At 38.8% G+C, this 20,450-nt stretch overlaps 1 protein-coding gene across 1 annotated transcript in view; it reads left to right on the top strand.

Annotated features, from left to right (window-relative positions):
• Window positions 1-20,450, top strand: part of TRPM3 (transient receptor potential cation channel subfamily M member 3) — a 280,268-nt gene that overhangs the window by 181,806 nt on the left and 78,012 nt on the right. Inside the window, exons 7-8 of the mRNA XM_067316547.1 lie at window positions 3,036-3,210; window positions 12,290-12,413. Coding sequence (XP_067172648.1) covers window positions 3,036-3,210; window positions 12,290-12,413 — 299 coding nt within the window. The remainder of the gene's footprint in view (window positions 1-3,035; window positions 3,211-12,289; window positions 12,414-20,450) is intronic.

Raw genomic sequence — 20,450 nt, 5'->3', positions numbered from 1 at the left:
CATGCTCAAGTGCAACCAGCTGTATCATATTAAATGCACTGATATCAGAAGAAAATCTTGTTATTTAGATGATTGTCAGAAAATTCCACTTTTGTTGTCAAATTTGTTGAAAGCACTTTTAAGGCATGCAGTTTTAAGTAGGCTAAAAATGAGTTTGTTTATGCACCCAAAATTTACCAGACTAATTTTAGTTTTGTCTAGCCAAAATCTGCACAAATCTAGCCACAGTCTGGATGAGCAGAAAGTGAAGTGGACTGAGAACCGGCTGAATGGCAGAGCTCAGAGAGTTGTGATCAGCGGTGCAGAGTCTAGTTGGAGGCCTGTAGCTAGCGGTGTCCCCCAGGGGTCAGTACTGGGTCCAGTCTTGTTCAACTTCTTCATCAGTGACCTGGATGAAGGGATAGAGTGCACCCTCAGCAAGTTTGCCGACAATACAAAACTGGGAGGAGTGGCCGATACGCCAGAGGGCTGTGCTGCCATTCAGAGAGACCTGGACAGGCTGGAGAGGTGGGCAGAGAGGAACCTCATGAAGTTCAAGGAAGGCAAGTGCAGGGTCCTGCACCTAGGGAGGAATAACCCCATGCACCAGTACAGGCTGGGGGTTGACCTGCTGGAGAGCAGCTCTGCGGAGAAGGACCTGGGAGTGCTGGTGGACACCAAGTTAAGCATGAGGCAGCAATGTCCCTTGTGGCCAAGAAGGCCAATGGTATCCTGGGCTGCATCAGAAAGAGTGTTGCCAGCAGGTCGAGGGAGGTGATTCTCCCCCTCTCCTCAGCCCTGGTGAGGCCACATCTGGAGTACTGCGTCCAGTTCTGGGCTCCCCAGTACAAGAGAGACATGGAGCTACTAGAGTGAGTCCAGCGAAGGGTCACGAAGGTGATGAAGGGACTGGAGCATCTCCCATATGAGGAGAGGCTGAGAGAGCTGGGACACTTCAGCCTGGAGCTGAAGGATCTTATCAATGAGTTCAAATATCTAAAGGGAGGGTGTCAAGAGGATGGGGCCAGGCTCTTCTCAGTGGTCCCCAGTGATAGGACAAGAGGCAACGGGCACAAACTGAAACACAGACACTTCCATCTGAACATGAGGAAAAACTTCTTTACTGTGAGGGTGGCAGAGCACTGGCACAGGTTGCCCAGAGAGGTTGTGGAGTCTCCTTCCTTGGAGATCTTCAAAAGACACCTGGACATGGTCCTGTGCAATGTGCTCTAGGTGATCGGGCTTGAGCAGGGTGGTTGGACTAGATGATCTCCAGAGGTCCCTTCCAACCTCAGCCATTCTGTGATTCTGTGGTTCTGTGAATTCATCTTTAGCTTAAATCCTTTGACTCCTTTCCTTAGACCTGCTTTTCCACTAACACCTTTGAAAACAACTTAACTACCAAATAATGATTAGGTAGAGCAGCAATTCAGGAAAATCCTTCATATTAACAAAAAATGTAACTAGTGAGCTATGTACAGATAATTCTGTTAATCACTTTGTTATGTTCCACCCTTTTTTCACTCTTTCATTAGCCTTGTTTTATAACTCTACTTAAAGTTTTATAAGATAAGTAAACTGCACACACTTTGTTTAAGTTATAATAATAAAAGAGCCACAATCTGATAGGAGAGTATGGCCTTAATGAAGTATGCTGTGAGTCTCCAATAAATGCAACATTTGCTTCTAATGTGGCTCGGAAGGTACTTATATTGTTGCTGTTGTATGTAAGAACTGTTGGGGGGGGGGGTTGAACAAAAAACAGTTCTCATCATTTTTTAGCAGTAATTCAAATCCTTGTAAGCTTTGGTTAATATCCCGTATGGTTTGATTCAGGAATGTCTCTATTTAGTCTAACAAGACTTAACATACAGGTGTTTCAGGCTTACCTTTGTCCCTGTGGACCTGCCTCCCTGTAAATGGAAATGTGAGGCAATTAAACTAAAACTCATGGTTGCCTAGCCTCATACAACATTCCCCTACCCAAGTATTAAGTTTTGGGGGACTCATTTCTTTTCTTTCAATCAAAATTCTGTGCAGAATGCGTGTAGTTTTCATAGGAAAACCTGGTTTCAAAAAAAAAAAGCCTTTGTGTGGACAAGAAATGTTAACAGAAAATGTTCAGTTAGTTTATTGCCTGGGTCCTTTTGAATGACCCCAATCTTCACTAGTCAAGAAGTGACAACCATAGAGGTTTTGTCAGTCATTTAAGTGCCAGCATGCTCTCAGATTTTCATCTTATAAATCCAAAAGTCTTTTCTGGCAAAGTCTGTGTTGCAACTTTTGCAGAGAGTTCCCATTTAGTTACAGTACAAGTATAGAAAATGAAGATGCTCCTCCATGCTTAGCATTGCTTCAGCTCTTTCTGGAGCATTATGTCCAGCTTAGGGTCTGCAAGTCAGGGAATATGCTGGAAAATTTGGAGATAATTCAGAGGAAAGCATGAGAGTGATTGTAGAACTGGAAAACAAGTTAATGCATTGACATGGAACATAAGATGTTTATTTTATCAAGGAGGAGGTTACAGGGCTATCCAGCTGCAATCTTAAAAGCATCTAACAAGGGAACAAAAATATAATGATAGAGGATATTTTAAAATAGAAAACAAAGGTACTAGAAAATCCAGTGAAGGGAAGCTGAAAACATGCAAAATTTAGATCAGAAGCAAGATGCAATGTTATGATTCAGAACAAGATAGGAAGAACTGTGATAGCTTCCCTATGCTTTTAAATCAAAATTCAATGTTTTTAAAAATGCATGATGTATTTCAGCCATAGATATTCTACTTAAAGCAGAAGATAATTCTAGAAAATCCTGTTTTTTGTGATAGAATAGACCAGATGAACATAATTTTCCCTTCTGTCCTTAAGATCTATGATTTGCTGAATGACATTTTCTCTAACATGACACTATACGATCACATTGCAGTAACTTCAGTGTGGGTCTTTTCTTTTTTCCTGTCTTCCGTTATGTTTTATTTGGTTGGCTGGCTTTGCATTTTGTGTTCCTTTTCTTTTTGTTTTGTTTTTTTTTGTTGTTTCTTTCTTTTACTCCAGGAATCGGTCAAGGGGTTCCAGTGGTGGCCCTCATTGTGGAAGGAGGTCCCAATGTTATCTCCATCGTTCTGGAGTACCTGCGAGACACTCCTCCTGTTCCTGTTGTGATATGTGACGGTAGTGGCCGGGCATCTGACATCCTTGCCTTTGGTCACAAATATGCTGAAGAAGGCGGGTGAGTCATGTTCTAGTGAGCCTCCTCCATCTGCAGGTTCAGCCTGGTGGTAACACAGAGCCCAGGAAACTCTTAGCACTGTAGTGCAAAACTAATCCCTTCCTCACATGGCTGTTTCTGTCATTGATATGGGTAAAATATTGAAGGCATGCAGACCAAGAAAATAAGAAGTTAAAGCAAAACTAAGGAAATTCCTTAGAATTCCTGCTATCTTCAGGTTTCAGGCAGCCCTACCTAAATCATCATGATCCCTAAATGTTCATATAAGCCAGTCTGTATTTGCCTTGTCCTTTGGGCCAGATTCTGCATGCCTGTCTATATTCACACATGGCTGCTTGTGCACTGAACTGTGTTAGCCCTGCTACACCATTCTGTTCAGACTCAAGGTGAAGCAAGAATAGTATTGAGCTTCTATTAAAGAAAATTCAAGTGTGTTTTTGTTGAACCAGCCTGTACATACACTTTGCAAGATCCCAAGTGCGTGTTATAATTAAGTGCCTAAATGCTTAATATTCTTTGTTCTTTTCCTCTTCCCACAAACATGTATGCAATCAGAGTAGCATAAATAAGACACTATTCAACAATTTTAAAACAACACATGAAGGTGGAACCAAAATCCATTTGGATACAAATTACTGAGAGCTAATTCATGCTCCTTTTCTCCAACTGACTGCACTGACCTGCACAGATCCAGGCTTCAGTGAGAGGGGACACATTTTTTGTATTTATTAGCATATGTAAAGACAAGTATTCAGAGCTACAATAGCATTATGCAAATAATAAAACATAAATACATATACACTGAGCTCTAATCTAACATATATTTTGAAAATAAATGTGATCATGAAGCTTCCTTAACTTAAAATTCCTAACGGGAATAAGAAAGTTTGCAGCAAATATTCAAATGAGTGTTATATTCAGGTTCCTGCTTACTCCGGTGATGTGTCTGGGATAGTTCTGAATATCTTGGGTTTCCTCTGAATCCCTGAGAAGGAGTTCCTGTGTTTTAAGTGGCCTCACTGTTTACATCTTTAACAAAACCTTACTCAAAGACGTTTTATCCCTTTGCTCTATTTGTACATACAGTGTTTCCGTCTACTTTCTCTGTGTTTTGATGTCATCATGAAAAGAATATAGCAAGAACAAAACAGATATACTTTATTTCATCATCACCTATAAGAAAAGCAAATGATGGAATACTATTCGCTCGAGGCAGAACAAGCAAGTGGTTTCTTATCTGAGATGCTCAAGTCTGTCTTCTATTCTCTGCTGCTATTCTCTAGCCTGTGGTTCTTCTTTCCATTTGAAACTTTCCAGGTCATGCCTGCAGTATTATCATACGGCATAAAATATTTTGCGCTGCTTAGTCTGCGCTGAATAATATGTGGGAATTTCTATGTGTTTGTCCCACTTCTGAAAATACCAGTCTAAAGTACAATGTTATTTTTAAGAATACTAAAAGTGAAACACCAATATTATTTGTATTCATAAAAATAGTTTTACTCAAATACATTACACTTCATATACAGAGCGAATACTTTCCCCCCTCTGATTATATTAACCTACTTTTGAATAATGTTTAGCAGTATGAGGAGAATACAGAATAATTGGCACATTAACTGAATTCAGCTACTAGTTTTTTCTTTGGAGGGAATCTAAGTAGGTTACACAGAACTGTGTCTATTAGAGTATAAATCCATGTAGCACATCCAAATTGCAGTCAGAATTTAATTCTCCAGTTCTCTATGCGATCAGACTATAAAGTAAAAAAAAAAAAAAAAAAACCCTACTTTAATTCTGGCTTCTGGCTGCAAATCAGAGTCTTCTCCAAGCCATAGTGTAGCTTCTCATTGCTATGCACTGGGCATCTGATCTAAATCACTCAAAAACCCCATCATTCATGTCAGCAACAGGCTCTGCATTTGAATGTCAATATTATTGCACTGTTTTTTCAGTGTCTTAAATTTTCGTTCACTACGGGCAAGAAATGGACTCATTTTCTACAAATACAATAAGAATGTGTGTATGTGCATACTAAGCACTGCTGTGAGTTTTCAAGTTTATTTGAAAGTTTGTTTCCATGGGCACAGAACTATGTCTGGAGGTGAAGGAGGACGAGAGTTTCAGTCAGTGTGGCACCAATCCTTCCTGTCCAAGAAATCCTAAAGAAGAGCGCTGGGCAGTCATCCACCCAAAAGGTCCTTTCGTATTGGGTTTCACAGAGCTGTGCTGTACCTGCCTTCTCTCCTCCTTGTTTGTCCTTCCAAATTGATTTCACACAGCAGGGAAAAAAAACATTTCTGATATTATGCAAGGTGCAGTACCTCTGTGCAATGTGACCTGAGATAAAAAGCTGGAAACTCCGCCTTATTTTAAGGCTTTACTTTAGGTTTCTTTTGCAATAAACAGTTGCTCAGTACGACAGGAGGAAATTTCACTACAGCAGATTCCCAGTGTGTAATGCAACTGTAAGCAAAACTTTGCTGGGCTGCAGTGGAAGGAGCCCGCTCCAGCATACAGTGATGGCCCAAGCCAGCACCGCGCGGAGACCTGTGCCAGCACTGACTTGCAGAAGGGCTACCTGCAATGGTGTGATGGAGTAAGAAATAGATCAGAAGGAACTGTGAAGCATACCTTAAAGAAAAGACGTCTTGAAGGTCAGTCAATTCTGAGGGCTAAGTGCCTTTTCTCTCTCAAAAATAGTCTGTTCAGCTTAGTGAGGGGAATGCAAGCCCAATATTCAGTATTTCATACTAGGCTTGGTTTGAGCACTAGAAATATCAGATATGCAGTATTAATGCATTTTTTTAAGTTTGCCGTAACTTTAGTGTTGGAGAACACATATTGCTTTGGTCCAAAAAATTTTGAAGAGAGCATTCAAGGATGTACAGGGTGGCTCCATTTTGCTACAAGCAAACAACAGTCTCAATAGTAAGCCCCATTCCCACTACCCTTTACATCTTCTTACTTGACAAACAATTTATGGATAGGAGAACACCTAAATGAGAAATAGGCTTAAATGCAACCTTCCCCATGCTGTGAATAAGAGGGACTTTGTGGCTGCTTATCAGTATTGTCCCTAACTGAAAGGTCAAGACCTACAGGCTCTGATGTACTTACCTGCTCATTTACTTAAAAAACGAAAATGTGTTGAAGTGCTTTGAGTGCTGAGAACATAGGAGCAATCATAAGCCCCCAAATTTAGTCCCCTACTAAGCACCCAAACTATGAAAGTGAATATCCAAGTAGTTCATATCTGTCTTCTCCACACAAAGCCAAAATAGTTTTGACTATATAATCAAGGATGTCTTCTCATTTCCCTTTCTTGCATATAAGCATAAGCTGAGAGTAAAATGACTGTAAATCACCACTATTTATAGAATCTTTGAGTAGTAGTTTTTAATCCTCAGAGAATTTTTTAATTAAATGCTGAATTTAAAAAGAGAAAGATGAAACACTAGGTTAAAGCTGTGTCACTCCTTAGACAAATATTTCCTTACAGAATGGGAAATGACTTGCAATATTCGAATGCAGTCTCCCAGCTCAGTTTATAGTGTCTTAATTATTCCATCAGCTCTACTTCTGCAAGCATGAGAGTCTTAAGGAATTCAGTTCAATGTAATAAAAATGTACTTCTTGCCTGATGTTCATAACGAAACATAAAACATTCTCTCTGCTTTAAATGAGCTATATATCCTCTTGTGGGACTCATTAAAGATTGCCTTTGGATCAATCTGTCTCTACCTCTTCCATGGCATAGCTTTTAGGCTTCATAACCAAAGCATGTGACTTAAATCTTAAAAAAGGCAAAAAATGAGATTTTTCACTTTGAGTAAAAGGGATCATAATGTAGGCTAGATATCTGTCTTCTTTGTCCACCATGATGTTTAGTATTGCATCTGAATTATTCTGTAGGATTGTTTTCACATTGCATACATTTATATCAGTCCCTTTCTCTTGTAACAAAGCACTTTGCAAAGCAAAAAAATGCATAGAAACAAGTAATTTCTTTGTTGAAATACAGCCAACTCCCTTTTGGTAAGGGGAGAGCCATTCAATAAACAGAAGTCAGGCAAAAATGGCGTCGGAAAACAACCTCCCACGAATAAATTCCAGTAGCGCCTCTTCTTCATTTAGATGCCTAGGATTCATCACTGCTTGAATGGAGCAAAGGAGTAATTACCTTGCTTTTCTCTCTCTTCTCAGAACAATACTGTGTAAAATGTGTGAATTTCAAAGGTATGAGAAATTCAGTCAGTCCCGCTAAGTTGCACAACTATGCCTTATTTACAATTCCAACCACAATAAATATCAACAGAGGCTCTGGTCATGTTTCTTACATATGGTATAATTGTCAACAGTGCAAATCATAATTAAAAAATAAAATGCCTTCAATTTCCCATAAAGGAGGACAGAAAAGAGTTTTCACATCACAGAGACATTTTATGTATAAACTTCCTTTATCCTGAATAAAAAGAATAATTAAAAAAAATAAGAATTCATAAATGAAAAATCAGAAATAAATTATGTGCAGTTCACTGAATGGCAGTGTTTCATTTAGAAAATTTCAAAGCCTTTCAATATCAGTCAGTTAAAGAAATCCAACTTACACTTAGAAATCTGATTAGAGCATAATCATTGTACATCTCCACTATGTTGTGCAACTCCAGATCTCTAGAGAAAAATGACTAAATAATTTAGGGAACTGGCTATGGACCAGATCTTTCAAATCCCCTCCAAAATCATGTCCCATGAGCCTGAAAGACTGTGGTGTTAATGAGTGGAGTGTCTATTATCTCCTCAGTTATTAGGCATGACTTCAAAAAAGATTTCTTTATGAGAAGGGAGAATGCCAAAATGCTGTCATCTGTCTCTACTGGATCACCTGAAGCAATGAACGGAGTTCTGCTTTGTTGTTAAATTTTCCAGAATATTTTGGACAGAACTAGAATGACACTTTATTTAGTTTGTGACTTCAGTTGTTTCAAGTGGCCTCTCTTGATGAATACAAAACATCTTCCTCCATTTTTTCCTGTGGTAGGATCATAAAGATCAGGTTTGATGATCTGATGCTTTTAAAAACTAATACTGGCACCTTCCCCCCCCAAAAAAAAAGAAAAGAAAAGAAAAGAAAAAATTGCTCTTAACACTTATGAGCAGATGTTTTCCAAAACTAATGGAAACTGATGTAGATGGTTCCAGATTAGATGTCAGATTTTTGAAAGTAGGTACCTAAATCCCATCCAAATATAATGTAGCAACCCAGCTCCTCTGGAAATAAAGTAGTTGGTACCTAAACTTACAGGGAATAGGCTTGTCCTAGGTATACAGAGGATGAAAGAACAGCTTTTAGTCATGTGGGAAAAGAAAAGAACAGGTTGAATTGACTTTTTGTAGAAAATTTTTTCCAGGCATGAGCGAGCTACCTGCAATATTGCTGCCATGACGAATTAAAGAATTCAGGGAGTTATGTCACCAGAATGCCCAAAACAGGACTTTATTGGTACACTGAAAAATATTTTCTATATCAAAGCCTAGCAAAAAGATGATAAAAATACTGTCTTCATCTGACACTGTTTGTTTTTAAATATGAAGCATACAGTTTTCTTAGAAGGGAGTATGCTGACTTTGAAGGAAGAGGTGATCATAGAATATTGCTCTGGTAAACTGAGGCGCATGATGCCTATGAGCCTTATGCATATGGAGACCTATAACGTGTGGTGGAGACTGCTGCATGTACTGTTTTTGATGTTAGGTGTTGAGCATCTCCTATGTTTTAGGTAAAAACTAAAATCAAAAGATTCTAGGGTCCGTCTCTTTTCCCCAGGGCCTAAAATCAGGAATTTGTGATATTAAAAATGCATGTTACTGTTGTATGTGTAGTGAATATGGTTGGTTTTGCCTAATGGATAAATCATCGCACCACCTGCAAGTTATTTTGTTCACAGTGCTCTATGAAGTTGCCTGTTTTACATGCATCAGGTTTGATATATGCATCATAGATTTAGACATTTTGATAATGTGGTGCAGGTTGTATTTGTCCCAGCTGGATTACATAATTGGGATCTTTGATTTGATAGCGTTTAACTTTATAAATAGATTCCTGCGTGGTATAGTCTTGACATGAATGATTTCAGTTTCCACAAAGCTTAACTCAGCTATGTACACTTTATTAAAAGGTTTGCTTTTTTTTTGTAGTAGTAGTAGTAGTAGTTTTGATTATAATTACTTCAAGTTTTCTGTCTCACAAAGACATTGAGTAGGAAAATAAGCCTTGCTGTAGAGCTGAGACATTAAAATATGTACTTTATAAAGCTAGAAAATTGCATAAGTCAACAAGATGACAACAAGCTTCTGAGCAGTGATACTTTGAGATGTAAATCCCTGTAATTAGGAAACCACTTCATTATGTGGATTTTTCAAAAGAACTCTATAGCTTTCACATGGAGTTTGCTTCACGTGCTGTTTAAAACTTATGATATGATATGGTTTCCTATAGCTATAATTCAGGAAAAAAAGTGATGATTGCTTAGGAAGCCTTGGAAGCAAACCAGGAGGACTTAATTGTGCTTTCACTCAATGCTTGTCAAAGCAAATTTCTCTTGCTTCTGTGTGTATTAGCCTGAGAGAAAGCTGACTGTATTAAATAAAACTTCAGGTTTGGGTTCTAAACTTTTCTTTTTAAGAAAATTCAATCATGATGAGAAAATAGGATGAGCTTTATCCCAGGATCCTTGGAAACCTTTGTGAAATGCTTCCCTGGTTCAAGCTTCTGATTTCAGATGTTTCCAAGTATGTATTTTGTCATGCACTTCATGTTGTTTCCAATGGAAATAAGAACTTTATTTAAACCTCTTTTTAGAACTCTCTGGCTGATGCTTTTAGAAAACTCACTCCTCGTGATTGTCCCCTTTTCCTTTTCTTAGTTTGAAGGATGGAAAAATGCTCAGTTCTGAACCACTTATATTTACAGCGATGGCTCCTTTCCACACCCTTTTAAGAGCAGTATTCTTGGTTAAAGCAAATTCCCAACTGATTGAAGCCCCACGAAGGGGATTCAGAATTTACATCACATATGATTTACCAATCTGCAGCACAAAACATGTTAGACTGGGGAGGCCTTCACTGGCTGTAATTACAGAATGCTCTTCAAGGTGTCAGCCTTTCCAAGCTGATTCTCTCAATGAGAAGTGAAGCTATGTTTCTGCCTGTGCAAACAGGTGCATTAGACACAACTCAGGTTTCAAAGGACTCAGACACCTTATTTCATGTATTCATGTGCTTGTAGCATCCTTCCTTCTACACAGTAGGTCAGGTTATTTTTCTTGTTCCCCCACATACAGAAAGTCTTCCACTGCCATCTCCCCTTGCTGCCCCCAGCAAGAGGGATTGTGATTTCCACCAAACTCATCGTATGCCCCCTTTTTGTGAGGAAAGTGGGTCACCTGGGGGAATGAGTGCTTACACAGTGAGTGAGCTGGAAAGGCAGTGTTGTTGCCTCTCCAGGATCCTAGGGAAAAGCACAGATAGGGACATACCACTCTTTAATGGAAGGAAGATGTACAGAGGGAAACTTTCCTTTCAAGAATAGTCCATAAGAAAGTGTAGAGAGAACAGTGATCTATGGGGAGGTCTAAAACCCCATTTTAATTCGTTTTAATCCTAACAAATTGGCATATGTCTTGCAGGTTTCTTTGTGGAGTGGAAGACCTATTCAACACAAAGATATTTACGCCAACAGTCCAATTTAGAGTAGAGAACATATGCACTCCATATGGCAAAATATATATTCTCCTATGCACCTCTTTTCTATCCCTCTTTCCTATACCCATTAATTATCCCTTCTAATGACATATCTGCTCTAGGTATGATGACAAGATATTTGAATCATACCTAAAACTCAATTTTGTAGTGAATTTCCTGCAGTCTCATTCAGGCTTCCTTGCTCCAGAGAGGTACAGATGACATTTACCAATGGTACAAAATAAATAGGGTTTTGATCTTTGTTATCCCAAAGCAGCTGCCATAAGCAAACACTGACTTTTAGATACTGTGCTGCTTCTGATAATTTTTTGCAGTTGCTGCAGGGCTTTAATCATAAAGCTTTGGTTTTTTTTCTATTATATAATATGACTGATGAACATTTACTGATATTCATATCCCCAGATGATTAACATTGATTTATCCTTTAAAACATTCTGACTCAGCTAATCTGAAAAACTGCTATAGTGCAGAAGTTTTCACATTTCAAAGGATACATGTTCTAAATTATTGAAACCACTAATTTTTAAGACATTAAGAAGAACAGTGTTTCCTCTAGAACAGTCTTGATGATTAGGCTTCCTGATATCAAGGGCTGTAGTTCAGTTACTAATATTCCATGTAATATTACAATTTCTTTGTGCTGTTGGCCTGCTTTTTGCAAGTACTAACATTAGCGCTTAGGAAGCACATAAAAATGGTTACTCTTTAAACTTCAGGAAGTTCAGCATAAACAAAAGCAAAATGGTTTCTTTGGGTGGTTTCAGGAGCAGGGCAATAATCTTTATTCTTTTCTTACCTTACATCAGTGTTGTGAGATGAAGTTATTGGAATACTAAAGCTAAAAACAAAAGCACTGACAACAGAAATATAGAAATACCCCGTTTCATAAAACAAACTATAAATTAAATTCTGTTAATGCCCTGATAGAAATGCGTGTTCAGTTCAACTAGATGTGCTAATGTCCCTCAAATCCCAGGCTAACAGTGTGGTTCTTGTTTTCATTAGAAAATCTCACATAGTTGATAGTTTGAATGACCTCCTGTCCCGCAACATCTGGGAACTGAAATAAAGACTTGGGAGATGAGGGATCTCAACACGATGATCAACATATTTTTCTAGAACAATGTTTTCAAGTTTGTCTCTGATGCTTTCAGCAATTCCTGCCCTTCAAGTCTGTCCAGAACAACTTTCAGTGCTTTGCTCTCTAACTCCTACTTGCCTGAATTTGCAACATTTTCCCTTATGAACATTTTTACTGACCATTTTAATAACAGAATTTTGCTTTTTCTTTTCTTTTTCTTTTTTTGAATTTCAGACTTATCAATGAGTCGTTGAGGGACCAATTGCTAGTTACCATCCAGAAGACGTTTACCTATACCCGAACACAGGCACAGCATCTCTTCATTATCCTCATGGAGTGCATGAAGAAGAAGGAGCTGGTACGTTCAGACCTTCCTTAGCTGAGAAGAGAAAGCTCAATGCATTGTTTTGATTGAGTCTTTCAGGAGCCTGCTGAAGGATTTTACAAATCTGATTATGGTGGTCTAGACTCTAAATGGTTTAAGGGAAGGGTGTAGTAGTCCCAAATCAGATCACCATATTAGACTTTTGTTTGCTTTAATCTGTTTCCTGATATTAAGTGAACTCCAACAGTTCTACTCCCTCTGTAAATTCCCCTACGTTTACTTTGACAGGAAAAAATATAGCTAATAGGACATGGATATTGTTACTTTTCAGTCATCCCCAGGCATATTGTGATTAAAATTCTACCACTTTCAAATATAGAAGCCCTCAGAAGAAAGCCTAATTGTATATCTGTCACTGGGATCATATTTTAAAGATACTGTAGAGTTGCATAAGTATCACTAGGGCTATTGTTTTGTTATGGAGATGCGTGAAAGGAAAAGAAAACGTCTTGTCTCCAAGGATCCTATTCTGCAGTGGCAGGCTATCCCTCTACACATACTTATGCTTTCTAGAACACAAGTTCGTTCAGTAGTTTCTGGGAGCGCCATAAGGCTGCTTTTGCAGAAGCATTTTTGAAGTAAAATCACATTTTAAAACAGTTGGAATTAAATTCTAGTAGCTTTTATTTCTTGCAGACTGGCTGAATAGACATCTTTCTGTTTTGTAACTTAATCCTTCTTCTAAGATCTGTTTTCAATTCATATCAGAGCTCCCTGAAATTCCAGATTGTTGAGAGCCTGCAACACTTTGTGTAGGGTAACTTCAAGAGAAAAGATTGACTCTCATTTTTCATAGGTGTTTCTTTTTCTGAAGTTATTTGAGTTCTCTGTAACTTCATCTTCTCTTGTGCCTTTTAATTTCAGTTAAAAGGAGGACGTGGAGTGAATGATACCACTGAATATGGGTGTAGTAATGATTAGGAAGGGTTAATAGGAAGGCTGTTCCTTTTAGCCAGAGCTTTGCAAAATAGCAGAAGATATTCCTTTATACAATTTAACTTGCCAAGAGTGCAGTACCCTGTCCACTAACCAGGAGCTCATGCATCCATCAAAAAGTAGCCAGCCTTCCTCATTCATAACTAAGCATTTATACATACCATAAGCACATAGCATTTACTTTGAGGAACTGCAGGAGGGGGCTGTCCAGGACAACTTTTGCAGGAAAGACATAGCAGCAGTGTGCAGCTCCACTCTGCCATTGCACAGCAAGCAGATGATTGATGGAGGTGACCTGGGCATTTATCCATTTATCAGCATCCCCCACAGACTGCTTTCTCCCACAGTCATAATTCAGATGAAACAATAACCCTGTGCCTCATACAGCTTTGGTGCTGCAAATGTGCCCGTTTATGTTAATGTTTTAATAATCATAATGTACATGTACAGGACCTACACAAGAGGGAGAGAGGAAGAAATGAAAGAAGGAAGGAGGAAAGAAGGGAGGGAGGGAGGAAGGGAGGGAAGGAAGAAAGCAAGAAATCAAGAAAGAAAAAGAGAGAAAGAGAGAGAAATAGAGAGACATCAGTTTACCAAGACTCTGGAAAATGTGCAATTCTAGATTATTGCAGGGCCTCTAATTCCAGATTTGATTGTCAGGCTTTGAACAAACTCTGCCATTGCGAATTTAACTACGGAATTTTCACCTGTGTTAATCAAGTCAGGATTTTTATTCCAGGCAAGGTAGTGCATTTGTTAAAAGTTATTTTGCAGATGTGTCACCTCTGTCACCATTTATACTCCTCAGCTACCTCTCTTGTGAAAAGCCAGCAGCCAGGAGATGGTTTGTCCATAGTTAGGTGTTTCGAGCTTCCGTTTGTAACACTAACCCAACTATAAACAAAGGGAATACATTAAAACAGCTGTTTCTCTCAGGTAGTTTAGTTGCACTCAGAGAGTGCAAATTTTAATGGTGGTAAGCTGAAAAGATTTCTTACCTGCGGTGTACTTGTTAAGCTAATGTCCTTTAAGACTCATGATGATGTAGATGAATTTAGAAGAATGACAATATTTGTAATGGTGAAGGTAGCATTGCCAGAGGAGTCAGATGACCTTGGAGGCATGAAGTATTACCAGGAGTGAGTGGAGGCTTCACCAGTTCTACACAGCCAGATGTTTCCTATCTCCACATCTGCTCCAGCTCTTCTCCTTCCTCTGGCTTGACCCTCTGATTTTGTCATGTGTAAGACAAAACACTGCTTGATGAACTGACATTGTCATTGCTCAGATCTTCCCTCTCCCAAACCAGACAAACACAAGGAAGATGCAAAGGACTGTCTCTTATTAGAGCTCAGCAGCAGTCAAATTGATCACAGCTATATTTCCTAAGCTGATGGGTCCAGTCTCCCAGGCTGTCTGATTTTGTGGCTGCTGAATTCATAAGTAGCAAAGTAGACAGCATGGGAGAAACTTGCCATATTACAGTGTGCAACTAAACAAATAAATGCAAATACGTACAGACAAGAAAATGCTCTTACAGTAAAGTACATAAATACAGTTGAATTACAGATGCGTAGAGGAAATTTCCAAAGAGAAAGAAAATGAAAGTTTGTCTGTGGAAAGGAATTAAAAATCTATCTTTGAGAGCAAGATTTCCTACTGTGCCTACTTAGAATGTATGAACAATTGACATCTCTTTTATAAACCTAACAGAACTGTGGTGGTCAGAGAAAAAGCAAAATCACAGCAAAGGTTACCCCCTTTACAGGAAATGGGGTGTTTCTAGTTCTGACACGTTGACATTTACTTTTAAAGATGGCCTCTGAATTGTATGCCTTACTATTAGATGTGCAGTGTTCTGTTTATTTGCTGAAGAGTAAGTTCATTTGCTGAATAAAATCTGAGTACACAAACTGGATGATAGGGTGAGGCCATAGCAGATGAGAGATCTAAGTCTGTTAGATCTGCAAAACAGAGCAAATTTCGCTTCTCTGTTTAATAAGTTTAATTACATTGCAAATTTAGCTGTGTTGGCACTGTATGCATCCGAGCTTATATTCAGAAATGTATTTGAGCTTAGAGAGGTATATGATACAAAAACCTATTTAAAATTAAATAGAATATAGGTGTCTGTACCTGTAACTGTAGAATTCAAGGGCAGGAGAGTGGCTTATATATAATTTATGGAGATTCACTACCATTACATGTACAAAGAATTCTTTAAAAATGTTTACCCAAAGTAGTTACTAAAATAAGAGCATGAAGGCTCACCACAGATACCTGTGCAGGAAATAGTATTGTAAAGTCCACTCAACACCTTTTTTCAAAAATTACTACGAGCACTTTTTCTACCTGTTCCCTTTTCCTCCGTGCAATTTCAGAGGGAGCAAGAACAGCAAATTTAATGATACTTTGTCTGCCACTAAGAAAAAAGAAATTGGGGAGGAGGGGAAGGGGGGATTTTTAAGGAAAGAAAACAGATTTTTTCACATGGGACCTTTGCATTCTATATCAACTAGTCCAAAGGCACCAAAAAAAATGGACTTCCATAAATTAATAAGAAATGACAGAGAGAGTGGAGAGGAACAAGACTGTCTCTGAGGTTGTTCTCTGATCTCCCACTTTTATTCTGAACTCAGCGTGTGAAGAGCAGGCGAGGGCGTTCCCTGAGGATTCAATCTGGCAGGGACATCGTCGGCTGCAGTCCTCGCTCAGCCCCGTACTCAAGTGGCAGCTAGAAAGGGAATCCCTCAAGCAGCAGAGTAGAAGAAAATTCCCTTCAGATAGTGACTGAACGCAAGTTGCATTGGGTTATGCTTCAAAAGTCTGTTTCCAGCTTTACAAAGGAGTGCTTTTTTCTGTCTTAATAAATAAATTAGCCTTATTATTTGTCCTCGAAGACAGTAATTCTGGTGTTTGAGTTATCTGGCAAGTACAGGCTGCTCCACTGTTTCAGGAGTACTGTAACATTTTACAGCTTAGACTGGCATATTGCTGGAGTGCCTTATTCCCAGGAAAGTGATATGACTTCTTGAGTCTGAGTGTGCTTTCCAGTGAGTTGAACACATCCGTCTGCAGAGCAGGGAGAAGAGGAAGAGGGAAACTTCCTTGGGCGGGCATAGGGAAAGACCCCTTTGGCAAGCCAGAGAGGTATATGTATGTCCCTGAAAAAAAACCCACGCTTGTTGCAGTGAGATACATTTGTCATAAAATTAATGCTTTGAAAATAGCAGTTTAAGAGTGAATAGACCTAATCTTATTTCCATATGCTGGACAGAGACATTTGCCATGAATCAGGAAATGTCCTGTCTTACTACCTTAGTAATTAAAAGATGGCACAAGTAACATCAGTGATAAAGACTGTGTGCTGCCTGCTGGTAAACTTTGGGGGTTTTTTTGTTACCATGACAGTTTTTTGCTAACTGTTTGAAATTCAAGTTACTACACTAAATGAATTAATAGTGTAATTGTCTATAACCCCACTACAGGATAGGTTCACAGAAGGAAGAGATTATGGATAGTGGGCATAGGTTTATAAACACTAATAGGTTTGCATGCACCGGTAAACTCTTGCTAAAAGGAAAACAAGAGCATCTCTTGTTCAGCAAGTATCAGCAAGTAATGGTTATTTTTCCCTTGCCTGTCCTGTTCTCCGCTATTCCTGTGGCTCAGTGCATGGTCACTGTGACAAACGTGATCAGTGTTTGGGTGTAGCGTAAAACTTACAGCTACTCTGTTTTGCTGAGAATATGGTAATAGTTTATTCCAGCCTAATTCACAACTAATTTGCCATTCTGGTGCTGCCAGAACAAACAAACTAGGTTTCATGCCGAAGCAGCTGGGTGCAATGAGCTGAGACCAGGACTGGCTTTTTGTCTCAAACAGAAATGGAACCAGATTGTCCAGAAATACAAAGATTCAGTGTATGAGAAGGTTGAGTTGCATTTGTACCCCAATTTTATCCAGCTAATACAGGATCTTGACTCAGCTCATCAGTTACTTACCCAAAGTACTGAGAGGCTGGTGAGTGATTTAGCAGTTTCTTTTCCATTCGAACTACCAATGAGATTTGTTCTTCTCCAGGGCTTTCTACTTTGTTTGCCTGAAAAGGCTGGAGCAAACCTGTCAGTGTGTCTGGAAGAGTTTATACTGTCAAAAACCTGACTTGATCCTATGCCGGCTACAAAAACAACTGAGTTTTTCAGCTGGATGTGCAGGTTCAGTGAATTAGCAGTCTAATTAAACATTATTTGCAAGTGTTTATTAATATATATGTAGATATATTTTGAACTACGTATTAGCTAAGTCAACTGACTTTTAGTAATACCAGAATATTGTCTATTTCTTTCTCTGGTCCTTTGCAAAGGTTAAAATAGCTCATTGAGTTCCATTTTTTAAAAGAAATTTTTAGATTTTTAAAGAAATTGGGTTTTATAAACAAGTAAACAAATAAATTATTGCTGCTAAGATTTCTTAATGCTGACCAAATCTTTGTATTCTGCATCATTTCCAGTCAATAGGATTAGTCTAGTAAGTAGGCCCTACCATTGTAAAATTGTCTTAAAATTATGATTACAGGGTAGTTCTAAATTTTGTAACCTTATTTGATTAGGTTTTTTTAGGAAATAAACCTTTTTCTAATCTTTCTGACCTGCAGGCTGACAAGAAGCTGGCTGAAGTTAGATAGGCTTTGCCATTGACTCCACTGAGAACAAAATCTGATCCTAGGCCCAGGTTTTTGTGCCTTGTGCTTCAGTAATCCTGAGAACAAGTTCCACAGGCAAAACAACTACTTGCATCAAAAAAGAAATAAAGGCAGCTGTTGTATTACACTGAAGCCTTGAAAAGCTTTTGATCCTAGCAGTCACCTTTCAACTCGTGGCAGATGAAGTAGGGCTCCTGCTGACAGAAAGCACAAGAATGTCAGACTGACTGTCAAAGAAAAAGTGTGCAATTTAGATAGTTATTTGGTCTGTCCTGAGCCTCAGCCATGCCATCTTCAGCTCAAGTCTGCAAAGACCAATAGCACTTTTGTAACTTGAGCCACCTAGAGAGCTACAGAAAATCCCTGATCTGTTGCTTGCATTCAGAAGGATGAATGTTCTGTTCTATTTGGTGCATATTCCGTGCCCAGTTATCACAGATGAAGTCACCTAGTAGAAAGTAATGTAACTTAAAATAAATCTCTTCCCTTAACATGTATTCTGTGATTAAAACTGCAACCAGAGAAACAATATTTAAAAAGTTTCTTTGCCTTTTAAAAACATATGTTTATGAAGATACCTGTTGTCCTTTTCACACTATCCACAAATAATTCTGCAAAATGTGCACTGAATCATAGAGCACTGTCAATTGTCCCAGTACAGAAAGTGAAGGCAGAACAGTAGCATGTGGCACAGCAAGTTTTGCATTAGATAATATAGGCCAATTTTTGTAATCAGTTAAGTCAGCAGTATTCAATACAGGTTATATGCTACACATACTGCTCAAAAACCTTTCTCACTCCCTGACCCTGTGATGTCCAACGAGTTGTAATTTCTCTTGCCTTTTTTCGGAAAAGAGAATTTCCTCTTCTCTAGCTCCAGGCAGGCCAGAAACCCTTTCTTTACTGCAGTAATATCCAAAAGCTGTAGATGAGTAGCTCGCTGTATGAGATGCGGGTTCTGTGTAGATACAACAACATCTGCAAGTGTACTGATCTCTACAAATACCTTACAATAATTGAAATGTCTTTTCCAAGTTTTACCTGCTTAGTATCACTAGCAAATTGGCTAGGAAACTAATAGGTCTTGGCTATTTTTGCTGATTTGTTTCTGGGTGTTGTCATGGCTTTGATGTCAACTTAAATAGGCACGTGCAGAATAGGCACATGCCTGCATCATCAATGGCAAAGCAACCTGGGCTTCCACCTGCTATCAAGGTTTTTGACAATAAATTGCAAAGCAAAATTAGAAACTGAGGTTTTAGGTGGAGCAAGAGTCTGGGTCCCCAATCGTAATACCTTTCCAACCTAATGAACTCACAACACCTCCTTCTAAGGTCAGTGTTTTCAATTGAAATTAAAATCAGAAGACATATTTGTGCATGGAAGTCCTACAGACAGCGTTGTGTAAAGCAGTGACTTGCAAGTCATAATTTTCCAGTATATACAGCAGTGAGAATGACCAAATTGGAGTTTCATTCTCTTAAAGTAACAGAATGTTAGGTCTATCTGTCTCAGTGGTGAGCTCTTAACATCACTTATGGCTTTTATATTAAACTTTGGCTTGAATAACAATTCAATTTTACAGTGGTTACTAGCTGTGAGCAAGAGATGGGTTATGGGTTAAATTGCTCATTAAAAGCCCTGAATGACACTAGCTTGACTGGCTGGTTTTCACAGAAATTTTCCTACCTAAGATTCATTGTTTAGCAAGAGAGCAGAGACTTTGAGGATCTGAGGTTACATGCCAAGAGGAGACTATTTACTCAAAAACAGCAATATCTAATGCTGTGATTTGCTATCAGTTCATAGTTTCCCAGAATGAACTACTGGGACATGTACAGCTGTAGAGACAAAGGGACACACACATCCACACAAATACCAGAGATAGCTGAGTCTCTAAAGTGTAGAACAAAACTTTAATGGTATGCACATGGGTCTCATCAGAAGATCAGACACAGGTAGAGATCAAAGTTGACTCTGATGCCTCCGGTTCGTGGCACAGGTACCTGTAGCTCTGCCAGAAGAGTGCTTTCCAGCAGAAACATCAGTTTGATGGGGTTATGGTTTCTAAAGGCGGCATGTAGCATCTCCTGTAAAAGCATTTTGTAGAGGCTTTTTCTAGGTACATGCCGCACACCTAGAAGAATGCCACATAAGATCCAATGCGTGATCTTATGCCATTAGTGGATCAGTGTCTGTGGACAGCAGCTGCTTCGAGACAAGTAGGGTTAATGAACTCCATTATATCAGGTTTCGATTGGTTATAATTCCTGCTATTTGGGCCTTCAGCCTTGCAGATGACAATGCATCTTTATTTTATGCACACATGTCCCTTATACCGTTAACATATTTAATTCACTTTATGTGAA

The sequence above is a fragment of the Apteryx mantelli genome, chromosome Z (genome assembly GCF_036417845.1).
Source record: "Apteryx mantelli isolate bAptMan1 chromosome Z, bAptMan1.hap1, whole genome shotgun sequence".
NCBI classification, from domain to species: Eukaryota; Metazoa; Chordata; class Aves; order Apterygiformes; family Apterygidae; genus Apteryx; species Apteryx mantelli.
This window is presented reverse-complemented; position numbering and strand designations above follow the sequence as displayed.